At 40.1% G+C, this 19,743-nt stretch overlaps 1 protein-coding gene and 1 non-coding gene across 3 annotated transcripts in view; both read right to left on the bottom strand.

The window, feature by feature from the left end:
- Nucleotides 1–8,163: 8,163 nt before the first annotated feature.
- LOC114107614 (olfactory receptor 2M3-like) overlaps nt 8,164–19,743 on the bottom strand; it is a 35,544-nt gene continuing 23,964 nt past the window's right edge. For both annotated transcript variants that reach the window (XM_071611827.1, XM_027955036.2), the window contains one exon: nt 8,164–9,106. In XM_071611827.1, the coding sequence (XP_071467928.1) occupies nt 8,164–9,102 (939 nt within the window). In that variant the 5' untranslated portion in view covers nt 9,103–9,106. The remainder of the gene's footprint in view (nt 9,107–19,743) is intronic.
- LOC139705946 (U4 spliceosomal RNA) lies at nt 13,357–13,494 on the bottom strand. The gene has a single exon (XR_011707674.1). It is a non-coding gene; the product is annotated as a U4 spliceosomal RNA (small nuclear RNA).

Below are 19,743 nucleotides of genomic sequence, written 5' to 3'. Positions count from 1 at the left end.
AGGTGAGATGAGGAAGATACTGTATTATAATTCTCAAATGTGGTTTTCCTGAAACCAAGTCAACGGCAGTTGATGTGTTGTATTTCATCGGTTAGTTTTAGCAGGGGAGCCAAAACAGTCCTGGATGAACTGTGCATAACTGTTCCATGTTTGTACCCATGTGACCTGCCACACAGTTAATGGAGTGAATACACTGCCTGTTGTTCCAGAGCAGCCACCAGGTTTTGTCAGCATTGCAACATGAATTCCTTTGAACATGATAATGTAGATAGAAAGTCTTTTGCTATAAAGCTAATTACTTTTCTAAATTGTTTTGGTCATATAACCTGATTCAATATAGATAGATATTTGAATATAAAATAACACACTGAAAGAGCTCTGAACATTCAGAATATTTGTTTAGATCCTGAAAGTAATGAAAAACTGCTTTATTGGGTCCTTTGACATTTATTATATTGTATAGTTCCCACATAGAAAAAAATACTTAACTTGAACCCATGAAGCAATGGGTAATTGTACTGTTTATAAATCAAGCTTTAAATGGTAATGTGGATAAAGTTAAATCTGAATGCTTAAAAAAAAAGAGTAGGGAAGGGACAGTAATTGATAAGAGGGTTAGCACAAGAACAGCCATTTTAACATGCCTCTGCCCCTACATATTAAAAAACAGTTCTTGTTTTTCAAAGGGCATCAGTTTCTATCTCCTAGAGAATGACTGCACAATCTGGCCTGTGCCCTCACACAAAACAATTGAAATATCAAGGACCCATCAAGAAGAGCTCATCAGCTTCTACTTATGTGCCTTTAAAGGAAGGAATGCTGTAAGATTTAAACAGCAGCTTTACCCCTCCCAGGAGCCTGTGCTGGGAATTGCTGGGAATTCTCACTTTCTTTCACCATTTTTTTTTTTCGTAGGGGAGATTGAACTCAGAGGTACTTTATAAACAAGCCCAATTCCCCAGCCTTTTTTTAATTTTTTTTTTTTTTAATTTTGAGATAGGGTCTCACTAATTTGTTTAGGGCCTCACTAAATTGCTGAGGCTGTCCTTAAACTTGCAATCCTCCTGCCTCAGCCTCCCAAGCTGCTGAGATTTCAGGTGTGCACCACCACACCCAGCTCACCTTCCTTTTTAATAAAATTCCTGTTTACTTGCTTACCTCTGCATTCTTGGTGTTCATTCTTCTATGTGGTGGGACACAAACCCAATTCTGACTCCTGCTGGTAACACTCTAACATGTGGATTTCTCTTCAGGGATTTGAAGGCCACTTTTGCTGAAAACATTGACTCTTCACTTGGGTTTACAGACATTTGACAGGTGACTGAAATGGGATGAAAAGGCTTGTCATCTCCGTCTTCATATTGTGTCTGTCTCCTTTGTTGCCTTAACATTTGGATCATATTCCACGTAACTCTGTACATAGACATGTTGTTCATTTGAGAGAAGTTTTGTCTAAAACTATAATATAGAGTTTTCTTGAACTAGACCTGCCTAGTCTGTCTTGTTGCTAGAAACAGACTTGTTGAGAGATAGCAATCAGCATTGGAGAGGAGAAGAACTCCAAACTTCATTTTATGCCAGTGGGCCCAGAAGACAACGAACTCCAAATTCTGAAGTGTGATCCACAGTTTGTCACATTTATAAGTTATTTGGTGTCATCTTAGTTCCATCCTATCATTGGGGATTTTTCCCTATTTTAAAAAACTGTGATCTACATGGCTGACAGCCTTGCTCAGGGTCTCTAACATAAAACATGCTTACAGAAACAAATAAGAAAAAAAAGGCTCTTTTCATAGGCATCTGTTAAATCTCTAGCCTTGAAAAGCCTGGCATAGGGGTGTTTACCTTTAATGAGGGAATCGTCAGACTCCTAGTGTAGATATCTACAACACAAAAGGACCCAGGGTCAAATAGGCTTCTGAAGAAAGGCTGAGAGATGGGAGGGAACCCTTTTCCCAGGCGTTGGTTTCTTACAATAATTTTTTTGTAATTTCATTTTACAACCAGGTCTGGTTTTGCCATCACAGTTCCTCCTCACTTCAAGGCTAAAGACATCTACCAGCTGGTTGTGACTCAGTGGTAGAGTGCCCCTGTGTTCAATTCCCAGTACCACAAAGAAATAAAGTAAATTACATCTACCAGCCACCATAACTGGAAACATCAGACCATGAATGAGGTGGCATTCATATTCCCAGATCTCCATCTATTTCCAGAAAAGACATAAATATTCTTTCCCTTTATCAATCTCTTCCTCTCCCATATTGTTTCTACTCTATATCTGTAACCCCTTGATCCCCTGCAGTTAAGAAGCTGGTTTGTAAGGAAAGCTCCCCTCTTCTCCATTCTTCGGTCATTGAATAAAATCCTTTCTCCCCAACACTTGTCTCTCAGACATTGGTTTTCCATGGGATGAGCATCTGAACACTATCATCTCTCACAAGAATTTCCATAGAAACCTCCCCCATGGGCCCTACACAATAGCCTAAGTGGTTCTATTAAACTTAGGGCAGGAGGCTGGGGTTGTAGCTCAGGGGTAGAGCACTCACATAGCATGTGTGAGGCACTGGGTTTGATTCTCAGCACCACTTATAAATAAATAAATTAAATGAATTAAATAAAGGTCCATCAACAACTAAAAAAAAAATTAAACAAAAAACTAACCTCAGGGCAGATCATACCTCTCCACTGCTCAAAACTCTAATTCCTCATACTGACTTACCATGCTGTACATGATGTGGGTCTCAATCCCTCTGGTCAGCTCTACTTCACTTATCTGAGTTTGTACACGCTAGAATTTACACTCAGCCTCTGCTCAGCTGGCCCCATTGTCTGGAATACTTTGTATCCTGGAACTGACCACATGGCATCTGATATGTCACAGGCTCTCAGAAAAATTAATGTGGGTCTTTTTGATAGAGTGATTGGAGATTTTTGGTGTACTATGTTTAAGGAAATGTTTGTAGATGACATGGATCAAAAGATCATTTCCAGGGGCTAAGATTTAGCTCAGTGGTAGAGCACTTTGCCTAGCATCCATGAAACACTGGTTTCCATTACTAGCACCTCAATAAATAACAAAACAAAAAGATTATTTCCCTGGAAGGAAACCCTCATGGTTATACAAAATTACATACAAGAGGAAGTGAGGGGAAAGGGGAAAAAAAAAAACAAGGGGGAGAAATGAATTACAGTAGATGGGGTAGAGAAAGAAGATGGGAGGGGAGGGGATGGGGGATAGTAGAGGATAGGAAAGGCAGCAGAATGCAACAGACACTAGTATAGCAATATGTAAAACAGTGGATATGTAACCGATGTGATGATGCAATCTGTATACGGGGTAAAAATGGGAGTTCATAACCCACTTGAATCAAAGTGTGAAATATGATTTGTCAAGAACTATGTAATGTTTTGAACAACCAACAATAAAAATTAAAGAAAGAAAAAGAACAATGGTAAAAAAAAAAAACTTTTAATAAAAATGTTAAATAATGAAAAAAAAAAAAAAAAGATTATTTCCCAAGGCCTTCCAGAGTCCCTAACCTGGAAACTTCAATATAAATCAATTCCTGCTATGCTCTCCTCACACCTCATTCTTATTCCATGTCTGGCACCAATGATAAAGAAGAAATGGGGGTAGGGGGTATAAATCAGTGGGAGAGTCAGTGCTTAACCTGCGCAAAGGCCTGGGTTTAATCCCCAGCCCTCAAAGAAGAAGGAGGAGAAGGAGGAGGAGGAGGAGGAGGAGGAGGAGGAGGAGATCATTTAGCTCCTAAACTTCCCAGATTAAATGGAGTAAGGCATTATAACTATTGACTTCAGATTTGTCATTTTAGATTGGGAGCCATTTTATCTAGAGGCTCCAAAGTCGAGATTCTGAGGCAATGCTGTTTCACTTCCCATAAGAACATGGGCCTGCTAAATGATCAACCCCACCCTAGCTTATGACACAACTCCTATGCATCTTATGAAATTCCTCTTGATGGCTATAAAGCTCCTCTGTGAGTGCCTACATGCTGCTTCTTTCCTCGGAGGTACAGCCTTGTTGGTTTGCCTCATGCTACCAACAAAAATTCTCTTGTGTGAGATTCTGGTGTGTGGTGTGGTTTTTGGACTTTGTGTGGACTCTGTGAATGTCCTTTCAATAACCTCTATACCTACCATGGCCTAAACTCTAGCTATTTGAAACTACTGTGGTAACATTTCACAAAATATATACTTATTACAATGTTTATTTGTCAATTATACCTCTAGAAAGCTGAAAATAAATAAATAACATTCTGGCTGTTTTGAAATTATATACCTTTGTAATACGGGTTCACTTGATGCTTTGACTATATCCCTGGTGGCTTTGATCCTTTCGTTTCAAAGCTTTCAAACTTCCAACCTTCTCCTTCCTGATCTTCTCCTCTTTGATCTTCTTTTCCCTGATCTTTTCTGATCTCCTTTTCTCTAGCTTTCTTCTCCCTGATCTTCTTTTCCCTGATCTTCTCCTTCCTGATCTCTCCTCCCTAATCTCATTTTCTCTGAATCACCTCTTTAAAAGCTCTCTGTTCCTGCTGATAGGCAGAACCATAGCCTTTGGGACAGGAGTCCCCTGTGTTTCTCCTTTGCTAGCAAAGGGCTAAAACTTCTTTTTCCATTTTCTCAAAACCATGTCCTCATTATTGGATTGGCACTGGGGACAAGGCCCAAGCTTTTGGCAACACTTTGATTCTTGTATTTAAAGTACAAAGCTGGGTTTAGTGGCACAAGCCTGTAGTCCCAACTATTTTAGAGGCTCAGGAACAAAGATTCTTGAGCCCAGGAGTTTAAGGCCAGCCTGGGTAGCATAAAAGGACCCCATATCCTAAAAAGAATAAATAAAGTACAATTATGAGCAGGCACAAAACTCTTTTTAAATTTCGAAATAACATGAAACACACAGAAATGGAAATTTTCATTAAAAAAAATAATTTGCAATAAACGAGAGCCAAGAAATATTGGTTTTAATTTTACCAGTAGCTATGATGGTACAGATGAATAAAGTGAAGTCTAGAAAGAGAATTAATCTTACAAAGATCCTCCTACATGTTATACTCAAATTCTGTGTGCCATATTACAGTGTGGAAATGGGTTCTGAATTGGTTCCCACTCTTGGTTCATTTGTGTGTGTGTGTGTGTGTGTGTTGCTGGGGATCAAACATAGGGCCTTGTGATCAAACTCAGGGCATTATACATACTAGGTACATGCACTGCCAATGAGCTGCATCCCCTTCCCATCTAGGTTCACTTTATTGTTACTATTATTGGCATACATTAATTGAACAAATCTATGAGTTTCATTGTGACGTTTCCATACAAACATATAATGTGCTTTGATTGCATCACCCTCCCAAGTACCCTCTCTTATACCCTTCCTTAATAGGCCTCCTTCTACTTTCATATATTTTTACAATTCTTTTTACATTCCACATATAGGATAAAAAATTGCAATAATTGTCTTTCCAAGACTGGCTTGTTTCACTTAACATGACAATCTCCAGTTTCATCCATTTTCCTGCAAATGGCATGATTTCATCCTTTATGGCTAAATAATACTCTGTTGTATATTATCTTTTTATCTGTTGATGGGCACCTAGATTAATTGCATAACTTGGCTATTATGTATAGTGTCACCATAAAAATATGTGTATGTAAGTATCTCTTTTGTATGCTGACTTTGATCCATCAGATACATACCCAGGAGTGGCATAGCTGGAATATGTAGATCATGTTTAATATTTTGAAGAACCTCCATGTAGTGGCACCCCCTTTCTCCACAAAAAAAAAAAATCTTAACTGGGCTTCTCCAGGGCTTCTCCAGAAATCTTCACCATGGCTGATTTTAGGACTGTCAGCAAAAGAGTCTCTACAAAAGAGTTCAATGTAGATAAGTTTCCAATTTCTGTGTTCCCCTGTTCTACTTGGCCACTAGCCTAGAAGAAATCAGCACTCTAGGTGCTGGATACCACCTTACTGGTTTTTCACAAACATCCAGTTTAGTAGTTTGTAGAAATGTGTAAACAAGGCTTCTGGCCTTGAGCTGAAGCTTCACAGAGATGTCTACATTTCTAAGAGAAGTTACCAATTGGGCACATGGTAACAGCTGGCAGGGAGAGGAAAGAAAGGGGAGAAGAAGCTCTCCCCTTCTCAGGTGCTGTCCATTAAGGGTTAACTTGCCCAGAACAGTGAAAGAAAAAGCTGCTTTTATGTGAACTTCTGCAAACGGCAGACTTCTGAGCTCCTCCCCTTACATGTTGGGTATAAAATTCTGAAACTATCTGTACTCGGGATTAGGGGATTGATTGATTACAGCAAAACTGTGCCCTCTGAACCTGGCTGCAGCCAAATAAAACTGTTTCCTGTTATCTTTGGTGCCTTGCCTCATCTATCCCTACAACATCCATACCATTTTCCCCTAGTAACTGTACTAATTTACTTTCTTGCCAACAATAAATGGTGCTAGGAAACTGGACTTCCACCTGTAGAAGATTGAAATTAGGTCCCTCTTATCCTGTTACAAAAAAAGTGAAAAAATTTAAAAACTCAAAGTGGATCAATGACCTTAATTAATGTAAGATTTGAAACTACTAAAGGAAAACATAGGGGAAAACTTTAAGATACTGGTTCAGGTAATAACTTCCTGAACAGGACCCCAATATCTCAATAAATAATAACAAGAATTGACAAGAGGGATTACAGCAAATTTTAAAATTTATGCACAGCAAAGAAAATAATTGAGTGAAAAGACAATCTACAGAATGGCAGAAAATCTCGGACAGCCATTCATCTGACTGAGGATTAATATCCAGAATATATAAACAATTTAAAAGAAAACAACACCAAAAGAACAAATAATCCAATAAATAAACGAACAAATGAGCTGAATGGATATTTCTCAAAAGAAGTTCAAATCCTTGTGATGCAGGAGATTGAGGCAGGAGGATCCTAAATTCCAGGCCAGTCTGAGCAATTTAGCCAGACCCTATCTCAAAATAAACGATAAAAAGGGACTGGGGATATAGTTCAGTAGTAGGGCATCCCTGGGTTCAATCCCTTTACTGTACATACAAGACAAACAAAAATCCTGGTGCTGTTACTGAAAGCTTGGTCCCTGTCCCCAATGCCAATCCAATAGGAAGACAAGGCTTTAAGAATGAAAGGAAGAGAAGTTTTATTTCTTTGCTAGCAAAGAAGAAGTAACTGGGACTCCTGGTGCTGAGACTGTGAATCTTCCAGTCAGGGGGAGCAGAGAGCTTTTAAAGAGATGATTCAAAGGCTACATTCCAAGCACCTCATCAAGGGTTTTAATTCACCGGTGGCTGTGAGAGAGATGCATTTCTTAGATCTGGTGAAAGGACAGTTCCAGGCTGAATTACTTTCTCTCTCTCTGGCCTGTGTTCACAAGGACAGATAACCTGGCCTAGGATGGGAAGTAGGGTGATCTTGTTTTCCCCAAGGTTAGGAAGGGGGAGAGGTAGAAGAGAAAATATCAGTTTTAAAATAAGCTGCAATAGCAGAACAGTAAGAGTTACGTTCAAAGCATAAAGTGAACTCTTATTACAGTGAGGAGGGGGAAGAAGGAAAGAACTCATACACTGTTGGTTCTTTTTTTTTGTGTGTGTGTGTGTGTGAGTGTGTGTGGCTATAGGAATCAAAACCAGATCTCATGATTGCTGGGCAACACTCTATCACTGAGCTATATACCACCCTTTTATTTTATTTTGAGTGAGCATCTCATTCATTTACCCAGGCTGGCCTCAAACTTGCATCTACTTCAACCTCTTCCATAGTTGGAATTGCAAGCATTCACCACCACTGATGACCGTCGGTTTATTTTTAAAATATAATTCAGAAGCAAGGCTGACCTGCCAATCCTACTGGCAATGTAAACAATGTATCTGTTGGTCTTTAATTGGTGGAAATTATGGTGCTGGGGTGGGATGGGGGGGATTCACTGTGAAACAAATTAAGTACCATCTGTTACCCCATCACTTTCCTTCCAAGCATCCTAAATGTTGGCAGATTACTTAGTTCACAGCCTTGCCGCAACTTGTCCGAGTCAGTGCAGGCAGAGAGGAAGAATGGGGGTGGCAGAGGAAGGGACAGACCAAGAAGGGAAGCCCGAGAGAGAGGGGCAAGTGCCTATACTCTCCACCTTCCCAGCATCTTCCTCAGTGCCCTGGTAACTTCCCTATTCCTCAGGCTGTAGATGAGTGGGTTGAGCATTGGCGTAAGAATGGTGTAGAAGATGGAGGTGGCCCTGTCTCTTGCTGGTGTCCTAGCTGAGGCCCTTTGCATATAGCTAAATATGGCTCCACTGTAGTAGAAGCCCACCACAGCCAGGTGGGAGGAACAAGTGGTCAGAGCCTTCTGCTTCCCCTCAGTGGAGGGCATCCTAATCACAGCTGTGAGGACCCGGGCATAGGAAGCCACAATGACTCCCAGGGGCAGCAGCAGCATGACCACACAGCATGCATAGATAAGGTCCTCAAAGAGGGAGGTGTCAGCACAGGAGAGACGCAGAAGGGCAGGGACCTCACAGAAGAAGTGGTCCACCTCCAGAGAGCCACAGTAGGGAAAGCTGAAGACTGTGCCAACATCGATCACACTGTCAGCCACCCCACCTATCCAGGATGCCACGGCCAGCAGATAGCAGGTCTTCCAGCTCATGAGCACGAAGTACCGCAGAGGGTGGCAAATAGCTACATATCTATCATAGGCCATGACTGCCAAGAGGAAGCACTCGGCTCCTCCTACCATGACCACTAGGAAGATCTGAGCTGCACAGCTTGTCCAAGAGATGAACTTATGGCCTGAGAGAAAGTTGGCTGCCATCTTGGGCACCACAGCACAAACCATGGTCAAGTCCATGATGGAGAGCTGACTGAGGAAAAAGTACATAGGAGTATGCAGGCGCCTGTCACCCTGGATGAGCAGGAGGAGAAGGATGTTGCCAGTCAGGGCCGCAGCAAAGGCCAAAAGGACCAGGGAAAAGAGGAAGAAGTCATATGATGAGTGGCTGAGCAGACCTCTGAGGATGAAACTCGATTGGAAGGTGTGGTTCCAGAGCTCCATAGCCATGACCCTGAGAAACAAACAAAAGAACAAATAAAACTGTTTTCCTGCCATCTCTAGGGAACAAGGAAATACTTGTTTTGTTTTGTTTTGTTTCCAAAAGTAGACCCTGCATGTGAGAGTGATCTGGCTATGCCATCTGCAACCTCATTGATTACAAGGGTTGATCTGGCTGATGAAGCAGGTGTCCCCGTCCTCCCTCAACACTCCATATGCGTCCCTCCCAAAACTGAGCTCTGTGGAAGAGGAACACCTTCCCCAATAGAGGCTAGTTCTTTGTTCATAGATATGCTAGTTGCTGTACTCCCCTTCTAGAATCTTCAGACAAGCTCTCAAAAGACAGAGCCTCCCTCCTTTTCACACTGCCCTACACTTTTTTCCTACATTTAAAGCCCATTTTTTCTCAGCTGTCTTCTGTCCAAGCCAGATTTGATCCTTTTTTAATTTTGAAAGATGAAGGATAAGGCAAGCAGAAGCAGGGACACCAGAGAGTGCAGGAAGAGAGAAGGGTAGTGAATAAATGCCCAGTGAATAGCTGTAGATGTTGGAAAAGGACAAATAGATTTAAGAGGTATGGAAAGTGAATGGTTGGAGGACAAGATAAGGGAGAAAGGAGAGGCATAGCAGGTTTAAAGGCTAATACAAATTAAAAACAGAGACTTATTTCTTTTTAAAAAAATAATGAGAGATTCTTCCCCAACTGATTTAGAACATTTAATTTGAACACTTGTAAGTTCTATCTGAAATGTATGTAAATCTTTTTAAAACTTTTAAAACTAAGTAAATTTCTTGCCAGCATTCTGACCCAGGAATGTCTGATGTCTCAAGGACCTGAGAGCCAGATCTCTTCAAAATATGATTACCAAGAAAGATCAAGGAGGAGCTGGGATTGTAGCTCAGTGGTAGAGCACTTGCCTGGCACATGGGAAGCCCTAGGCTCAATCCTCAGCACCACAAAAAAAAAAGTAAATTAATAAAATAAAGATATTTTTAAAAATTTAAAGAAAGACTGTGGAATGGGACATGGTGGTGCACACTTGTCATTCCAGTGACTCAGGAGTCTGAAGCAAGACAAAGCACAAGTTCAAGAACAGCTTGGGCAACTTAGCAAGACCTTGTCCCAAAGTAAAATTTTAGAGAGGGCTAAATATATAACTCAATGTTAGAGTGCTTGTCTACAAGTGAAAAGTCCTGATTCAATCTCTAGCACCAAGAGAAAGGAAGATCAGGGACTGGAGATAAAAATAAGGGGTAAAGCACTTGTCCAGCCTGTGTGAGGCCCCACTAAGAAATATTGTGAGCTTTGTAATGTTTTGAACAACCAATTAAAAAAAAAGAAATATTGTGCTCTTATCTCTCAGTCTCCATGGAACAGTAAGAGCCTAAATTCAGCCTGACATCTCCCTCCAAGATGCAGAACTACCTCCTATCAGAAAGACGTGAGAAGTTTATTTTTCCTTTGGATTAGGCTAATTAACTAGCACATTGTCACTCCAAATGTCAAGTGAATTTAAGATAAACTATGTACGATAAATGGATGTCAATTTCTCTTAAGTTGAAAATTTGAGGATACAGAAAAATAAACCAAGTATCAAAAGGAAAAGTATCCACGAACAGTTGCAAAACAAATAATTCAAGAGAAACCCAGACCCTCCCCAACTGCCCCTGGCCCAATGGCCCTTCTAAAAGTAACCACAGGAGGGTAATGTGAAAGCACTGGAGAAACTGGCTTGAAGTCATGAAACCCTGCCTTGCCTCTATATCCAGTTCAGCTCCTAGTTACTGTCCCTCTATAAATATTAATACCCAAGACTAAGAGATCGCACTTTCTCTTTCTGGAGATGACTCACATTCTCCCTTGAATGTCCTTTGTTGCTTTGCCCCCAAATTTTCTCACTCTCAAGATGACTGGTGTTGAAGCCAGTCCCGAAGGCACATGCCTATAATCTCAGCGGCTTGAGAAGTTGAGGCAGAAGATAGCAAGTTCAAAGCCAGCTTCAAAAATTTAGCAAAGTCCTAAGCAACTCAGCAACACCCTGTCTCAAAATCGAAAATATAAAAAGGGCTGGGGCTGGGGCTCAGTAGTTAAGTGCCCCTGGGTTTAATCCCCAGCATACACACAAGAAAAGATGACTGATGTTCTACCAAAATAAGACTCCCATTTCAGAAAAAGAAAAAAATAGGATTCAAGAATGTCCCCTAAGATGTTGGACAAAATTTCAGTTAGACAAGAGAAGTATGATTTAGTGATCTATTTCATAGCATGGTGACTAAGTTAATAAGTATTGTATAATTCTAAATTTCTATAAGCATAGATTTAAAATATTCTCACCACAAAAAAATGATAAGTATGTTAGGTGATAGGTTTGTTAATTAGCTTCATCAAATCATATCATAATATCATATCAAGTATTATTTGTCAATTGAAAATAAATATATTTTTTAAATCCCTTAATAGAAATTGGAAAACTATCAGGTAAAGACAAAGAATATTGACACAGAAATGATAAGAGAGTATTTATGAACAGAAGGAAGCAGGAGTGAGACACCTAGGGGCCTACAGTCATGATCAGATTCTCAGATATGCTTATGTCTCTGGAAAACCTGGGAGTATGTTTACACATGCAGATTCATTGCTCTGCCCCCTGTCTCCCCCAAGGTTCTAGTTCACTGGATCTGGATGGGACTCTGCAGTTAGTTATTTTTTAAAAGCTCTTCATCCAGCAGTTCAGGAGGCTGAGGCATGAGGATTGTGAGTTCAAAGCCAGCCTAAGCAACTTAACGAAGGCTTAAGCAACTCAGTGAAACTCCGTCTCTAAATAAAATATTAAAAAGGGCTGTGGATATGGCTCAGTGGTTAAGCACCTCTGGGTTCAATCCCTGGGGGGGGGGGGGGGAGAAGAAGAAGAGGAGGAGGAGGAGGAGGAGGAGGAGGAGGAGAAAAAAAAGCTCCTTATGTAATCCTGATGGGGAAATAGACACACAATTGGTTCAGAGCAATGTGGGTACATAACTCTGTTCTCTTTTTGGCAGAGGTAAGGAAAGCTATCTGGAGTCAAAGATTGGAAACAAATATGAAAAAGTAGAGGACACAGACCCAACACATTTCGGAGATATGCTGGTAAATGGAGTCAGAGCAGGCAAAGAGGTAGAATCCAAGTTCAGCGTAGGCCAAAATGCATAGAACACGTGGCCAGGAGGCAACAGGCCTATCCACTGGACTTTGAAACTCAGTTCAGAGCCTGGAGAATGATGATAACAATTTGCCTAGGAAACTAAGATTAATATCTTCCTGGTTTCCAATTCTGACAACATTTGTGAAGTCTCCATGTCCAGCCTGACACTCTCCAGAAAGCCTGAAGCTGAAGCTTCAAATCACCCTAATTCCTCCCAGTTCCAATCACCTTCAGACCTTCATCTGTCAGGTCCTCCCTCACCTCCTCAGTGTCTATCAATCTATTGATGTTCACCTTCTACTTTACCTCGCAAATCCTGGACAATGTGTGAGCCAGTGGTGGCCTGGGGAAGGCTCCTTACGCACACTCTTCCCCCCAATTTCAGGGGCTCCAAGTACAAATTTATAGAAGTAACCATCCAAGATGTTCTGTTTCTTACAAAATTGATAATGAGCTCAGGTCCCAGGTTATACCTCCAGTTATAGGGCAGATGTCTTGGGACACCAAACACAACTCTTAATGAGCCTGGGGAATAGACAGACACTCTGCACCAAGAAGGAAATCAAAATAATGAATTGGCTTCAGGACAAAACTCATTCCCTATAGTCCTAACTCTGAAAACTACCCCATACTCCCATCTAAATGAAGAAAGAGACTCCCAGGGGACATCCCCCAACATAACCCTTGTACACTTCCCTAGGAGATGTCTCCATTCTAACCTTACCCTAGGCACTGAGTGTTAGAGTGAATATCTTTTTATACTCTGGGAGTCTGGGGAGTTTTTTGTTTGTTTGTTTTTGTTGTTTTGTTTTGTTTTGCAGCACAGTGGATCTAACCCAGGGCTTTGCACATGCTTTGTGAGTGCTTTACCAATGAGCCCCACCCGAGCCCTACCCTGGGAGTTTTGCTAATGGATAACAGGAAGTGGAAACTGGTCAGGTATTACATGCCCTCAGTTTATGTCCTATACTTTTATACACTTAATCACTGGTTGATCATTGCTCATTCAACAAGTAATTATTGAGCAACGTGGAAATAAAGGAAAACCTACCGAATAAAATCAAAGCCTATGTACCTGGAGTTTTCTATAGCAAGGGAGTCGATCACTATCATTTGACCATTTGGTAGAGACTCAAAGACAGAGGAGTGGGAAAGTTTTCAATTAGCAAAAATCATGCCTCAGATGAACTCACTGGTTTTGATATTGCCTCTGCAGAAACCTGGGATGGGAAAATTTTAAACTGGACAAAAAACAAGAGAAGGTGTGTTCTGACTGGAAGCTGTTGGCTTAGAGAAGCTAGAGAAAGGCTAACTAGAAGCAAGCTCTCCTATTCACAATTGATTATATATATATATATATATATATATATATATATATAGTCAATTGTGAAAAAAAAATATATATATATGGCTTTCTCTGGTTGATCCTAAGTTGGAAGCAGAGGAATGAATTAGAAAAACAGCATTTATTAGTCAATTCCTGGCCATTTAGTGCCAGTTGTTGCAGAATTTATTCTTTAGCTTCCTACATTACTAAAGATAGCAATCTGATTTCCTACAAGTCAGATGCATAGCATTTGACTTCCTGAGCTTTTATTGTAGATATAGAGGTTGTTTTCCTGAGCAGGTTGCTGTAGACTGTGGTCAGAGTTTCATTTTTATACATGATCTATCCATTGTTTATATTTAAAGTTTCTCAGTGCCTATAAATGTGAACATCTAAAACTGATTATTTATTATTATTATTATTAGTAGTAGTAGTAGTAATAGTAGTAGTGGTAGTACCAGGGTTTGAACCCAGAAATACTGACCACATCCCAGCCCTTTTTATTTTTGATTTTGAGACAGGGTCTCACTAAATTGCTTAGGCCCTTGCTAAGTTGCTGAGGCTGGCTTTGAACTTGTGATCCTCCTGCCTCAGCGTCCTAAATCCCTGGGGTTATGGGCATTCACCATTGTACCCATCAAAGACTGACTTTAAAAATTGTTTATTAGGGTATAACAATTATACAGAATATTGGGTTTCATTGTGGCATATTATTACATGCACATAACATAGGCTGACTTTTGTATAGTAAAACACGAGTTTTATACTTACTTCTATACTGCTGGATTTGATTTACTAATGTTCAATTTGTGATTTCTGCTTCTATTCATGTGGAGCTTGCCTGTTGTTTTCCTTTCCAGTAATATCCTTATTAGTTTATAATGTCAAGAAGAGGCTACTCTAATAAAATGAGTTGGAATTTCAGAAGATATATTAGTCAGCTTTTCTTTACTATGACCAAAACCCCTAAGGAAAGCAAGTTAAAGAAAGGAAATTTTATTTTTGGCTGACAGTTTCAAAGATTTCAGTTCATGGTCAATCAGCTCTGTTGCTTTGGGTCTGAACATCATGGGAAAGGGGTGTGGCAGAGGAAAGTGGAGCAAGAAAGTGGAGAGGGAAAGGAGCTGGGGAAAAGGTACAGTCCCCAAGGGCTGTGATCCTTCAGCCAGACCACACTGCCTGTGGTTTCTACCACCTCCCAAGAATGCCATCAAATAAGAGTCCCTCAGTGGATTAATCCATTGATGAGGTCAGAGTCCTCATGATCCAATCACTTTTCAAGAGCCTGGGAACAAGTGAATCTTTGGGGGAAACTTATATCCAAATCATAACAGAAGATTTTGCTCAAATTGGGATTGTAATTGTTTGGAAGAATCCCAGTGACACATTCTCGTACCTATTACATGCTTTCAAGTATATAATATTTCTATGATAAAAGTCTGAAGAGATGAAAATGCTAATTACTCTGATTTGATAATTGCCCATTGTATATATGTATGTATATATATACATATATACATATATATGTATATATGTGTATATATATATATATAATTATTAAACTACACCCATAAATATTTACAAATATGTCAATTAAAATGTTTTATTTTTATGTAAATTTTTTTATTTATATATGACAACAGAATGCAGTACAATTCTTATTACAATTACACATATAGAGCATGACTTTTCACATCTCTGGTTGTATACATAGTATATTCACACCAACTCATGTCTTCATACATGTACTTTGGATAACAATGTCCATCACATTCCACCATCATTTCTAACCCCATACCCCCTCCCTTCCCTTCCAACCCCTCTGCCCTATCTAAAGTTCGTCAAATCCTCCCATGCTCCCCCTCCAAACCCCACTATGAATCAGCCTTCTTATATCAGAAAAAACATTCGGCATTTGGTTTTTTGGGGATTGACTAACTTCACTTAGCATTATCTTCTCACTCCATCCATTTACCTGCAAATGCATGATTTTATTCTCTTTTATTGCTGAGTAATATTCCATTGTGTATATATGCCACATTTTCTTTATCCACACATCTATTGAAGGGCATCTAGGTTGGCTCCACAGTTTAGCTATTGTGAATTGTGCTACTATAAACATTAATATGGCTGTGCCCCTGTAGTATGCTGTTTTTAAGACCAAGGAAAGGGATAGCTGGGTCAAATAGTGGTTCCATTCCCAATTTTCCAAGAAATCTCCATACTGCTTTCCATATTGGCTGCACCAATTTGCAGTCCCACCAGCAGAGTAAGAGTATACCTTTTCCCCCACATCCTCACCAGCACTTATTGTTGTTTGTCTTCATAATAGCTGCCATTCTGACTGGAGTAAGATGAAATCTTAGGATGGTTTTGATTTGCATTTGATTTGCTAGAGATGATTAACATTTTTTCATATATTTGTTGGTTGATTGTATATCATCTTCTGAGAAGTGTCTGTTCAGGTCCTTGGCCCATTTATTGATTGGATTATATGGGGTTTTTTTGGTGTTTAGTTTTTTGAGTTCTTTATATACTCTAGAGATTAGTGCTCTATCTGATGTGTGAGGGGTAAAAATTTGCTCCCAAGATGTAGGCTCTCTATTCACCTCACAGATTGTTCCTTTTGCTGAGAAGAAACTTTTTAGTTTGAGTGCATCCCACTTATTGATTCTTGATTTTAATTCTTGTGACAAAGGAGTCTTATTAAGGAAGTTACGTCCTAATCCCACATGATGGCAATTAGGGCCTACTTTTTCTTCCATTAGATGCAGGGTCTCTGGTTTTATTCCTAAGTCCTTGATCCATTTTGAGTTGAGTTTTGTGAATGATGAGAGATGGGGGTTTAATTTCATTTTGTTACATAAGGATTTTCATTTTTCCAGCACCACTTGTTGAAGAGGCTATCTTTTCTCCAATGCATGTTTTTGGTGCCTTTTTCTAATAAAAGATAATTATAATTTTGTGGGTTAGTCTCCATGTCCTCTGTTCTCTACCATTGGTCTACTACTCTGTTTGGGTGTCAAGACCATGATATTTTTGTTACTATTGCTCTATAGTATTGTTTAAGGTCTGGTATATTGATACCACCTGTTTCACTCTTCCTGCTAAGGATTGCTTTAGGTATTCTGGGTCTCTCATTTTTGTCTTTTCCAAAATATTTCCCAGGCATGCCTGTAAGCCCAGTCCCTCAGGAGACTATGGTAAGAGAATCACAAGTGCAAGGACAGCCTAGGAAAATTAGCAAGACCCTGTCCCTAAATTTGAAAGAAAGAAAAAAAACACTGAGGTTGTAGCTCAGTAGTAAACAAGATATCTACATTGCATCAACATATCTGTACATAATTATACATTAAAGAAAGAAAGCATAGCATGAAGAAACCAGAGAACATTTTAAGTGATCAAAGATACTCTCAATAGTAAAGGAGAAAATGTAATCCGCTCAGAATGCTCTTCTCTGAGAAGCAAACAACACTTAAATTTCAGTAAATTCAGCACTTCAGTATTCTAAGAAAGCTGCATTGTCTGAATATAATCATAAGGAATCAGAGAAACCTAAGTGGTGGGTACTTGGTAAACTATTTTTCAAAAAGCTTAACATCAGCTGGGCACAGTGGCACAGACACAGAAGCACACTCTTGTAATCCCAGTGAGTCGAGATTGAAACAGGAAGCTTGGAAGTTTGAGGCCAACCTCAGCAATTAGTGAGACCCTGCCTCAAATTTTAAAACAAATAAAAAGGACTGGGGATGCAGCTCAGTGGTACAGCACCCCTGGGTTCAATTCTCAGAATTAAAAAAGAAAAACAAAATAAAACAAAAAAGATCAACACTAAGAAATGAAAAAGAAATGCTAAGGAAGTTTGGGGTTGCTAAAAAGAAATTACTTGGGACAATTGAGGAAATTGGATTATAAACTGTAGATTAGAAAAAATATTTTGTTACATGATAAGTGCTCCAAAATAGTAAATCTGGGTAAAATACATAGTTCTGTGTTGCAGGAAGCCACCTGCGAATTACATGAGGGTATTCTCTTGGTATGGCAGCCAGGGAGATTTTAGGTTTAACCTTGGGAACTATCCATGGCTCTCCCGTGAAATAGATTGCCCAAGGCATATGAGCTTTATTTCAGCTCTACTAGGAAGATCTCTCACAGTAGCTCAGGAGATGGGTGTTGGGAACTGGACAATCACCTATAAGCTTTTTTGGTGAAGAACAGTCTATGGAAGGCCTTTGATGTTGCCCAATATAAATAAAGCAAGTATGGGCTCCATTTCGCCTTTTTAGTCTAGAAGCTCAATCTGTATGAGCAATTAGTCCATCCTGTCCCCCCTCGTCCCTCCCCCCCACCCCCGCTTTCTGAAAATATTTTCTGTGTCCTGTGGTTTTTTTCATTGTTCTATTTTTCCTAGCTTTTATTTCTCAGCCAGCCCATTCCATGGAGAGGAACCCCATTTCTATTGCCTACGTCCCAAGTCTTTGTATTATTCTTCCTTTTTTGTTTTTGTTTCTTGTTTTTGTCTTTTGCTTTTCTTTTACCTATGTTTGGTTGGTTGGTTGGGTTTTCTTTGTTTGTTTGTTTGTTACTAGTATTGAGCCCAAGGGACAGTTTACCACTGAGCTACATCCCCAGACTTTTTTCTTTTTTACTTTGAGACATGGTGTCCCAAAATTGCTTAGGGCTTCACTAATTTGCTGAAGCTGACTGGGAACTTGTGATCCTTCTGCCTCAACCTTCCATATCACTGGGCTTACAGGCATGTGCCACCACACTTAACCACTATTCTCCCAAATTTTCTTTAAAATTTGAAATTATTTCAGAAAAAAAAACTTTTCTTTTTCTTGTACAGTTTCATTGTTAACACAAATTTCAGCTCCCAGATTCACTTGAAATTTTTGAAATTACGTGTGAGATTAAAAGTCTTACTTTGACTGGAGTGGCAGGGTAACACCCATAATCCCAGAGACTCTAGTGGCTGAGGCAAGAGGATAGCAAGTTCTGGAGCAGCCCCAGCAACTTAATGAGATCCTAAGCAACTCAGTGAGACCATGTCTCAAAATATTAAAAAAAAAAAAATTTTTAAAGGGCTGGGGATGTGGCTCAATGTGCAAACCCCCTGGTTTCAATCCCCAATACCAAAACAACTTTTGAACCACGACTCAAGGACCACTGACTCAAATTTTAAGTCAAATAAGCAATCCTGTATTGCATTCACAAAAGCTGGCCAGCAACTGTATCACCTGAAACCCCGGGCCAGAGAACAGCCCCCCAGCTCTCCAGGAAAAAAAGGGTTTATACCACAAAAAGTTGCAAAGGGAGGTGTCTTGAGAATTTACAGCTACCAGGATTTTGACAAGCACAATACAAAGGCAGATAGTAGGTTAATGATCTACATGGTTTAACATTTCAAGGTAGGGAATAAATTCAGATCCCAACATCAGAATTTATGAGGTGCCGCTGAGGTTTCAGAGTGGGTTGTTTGTGTGGGCTCTCTCTCATCCAGCAAGGAGGTCCAAGGAACAGGGTAGAGGAGAGTGTGGCTGCACAGTCGCTAATCAAGACCTCCAGAGACCAAGCAGGAAGCAGGTCTGATTTTATTGTGCAGTTACCATGTATATATACTCAGGCAGTAGCTAAGCAAATTACAGGCAGCCACCAATGCAATTTCTGCTAACTGTTCTTGCAGAGACCAATCGAGGAGTGGGCCGTGGAGCAATTGTAGGGACTGCAACACATGGCCTCACCCCCAGGACTGTGCCTACGGGGTAAGCAGCCTGCCGCTCAGTGCCTAGCACAAGGGAATGGTTTGCCACTGAGAAGCCCTTAACATATGCCATGTATGCAGTACGCCATGCACTTGTCCCCACAATTGTTATCTGGTCAGGGGGAGCCAGAATTTATGAGGTGCCACTAAGGTTTTAGAGAGGGTTGTTATCTGGTCAGGGAAAGTCAGGCATGGGTGAGTTCAAGGCATGGGCAGGAATTCCAAACAAGTTTAGAAATCTCAATAATTGGGCTAGGGATGTGGCTCAAGCAGTAGCGTGCTCGCCTGGCATGTGAGGGGTGCTAGATTCGATCCTCAGTACCATATAAAAAAATAAAGATGTTGTGTCCACCAAAACTGAAAAATAAATATTAAAAAAT

The sequence above is a fragment of the Marmota flaviventris genome, chromosome 5 (assembly GCF_047511675.1).
Source record: "Marmota flaviventris isolate mMarFla1 chromosome 5, mMarFla1.hap1, whole genome shotgun sequence".
Classification (NCBI taxonomy): domain Eukaryota; kingdom Metazoa; phylum Chordata; class Mammalia; order Rodentia; family Sciuridae; genus Marmota; species Marmota flaviventris.
This window is presented reverse-complemented; position numbering and strand designations above follow the sequence as displayed.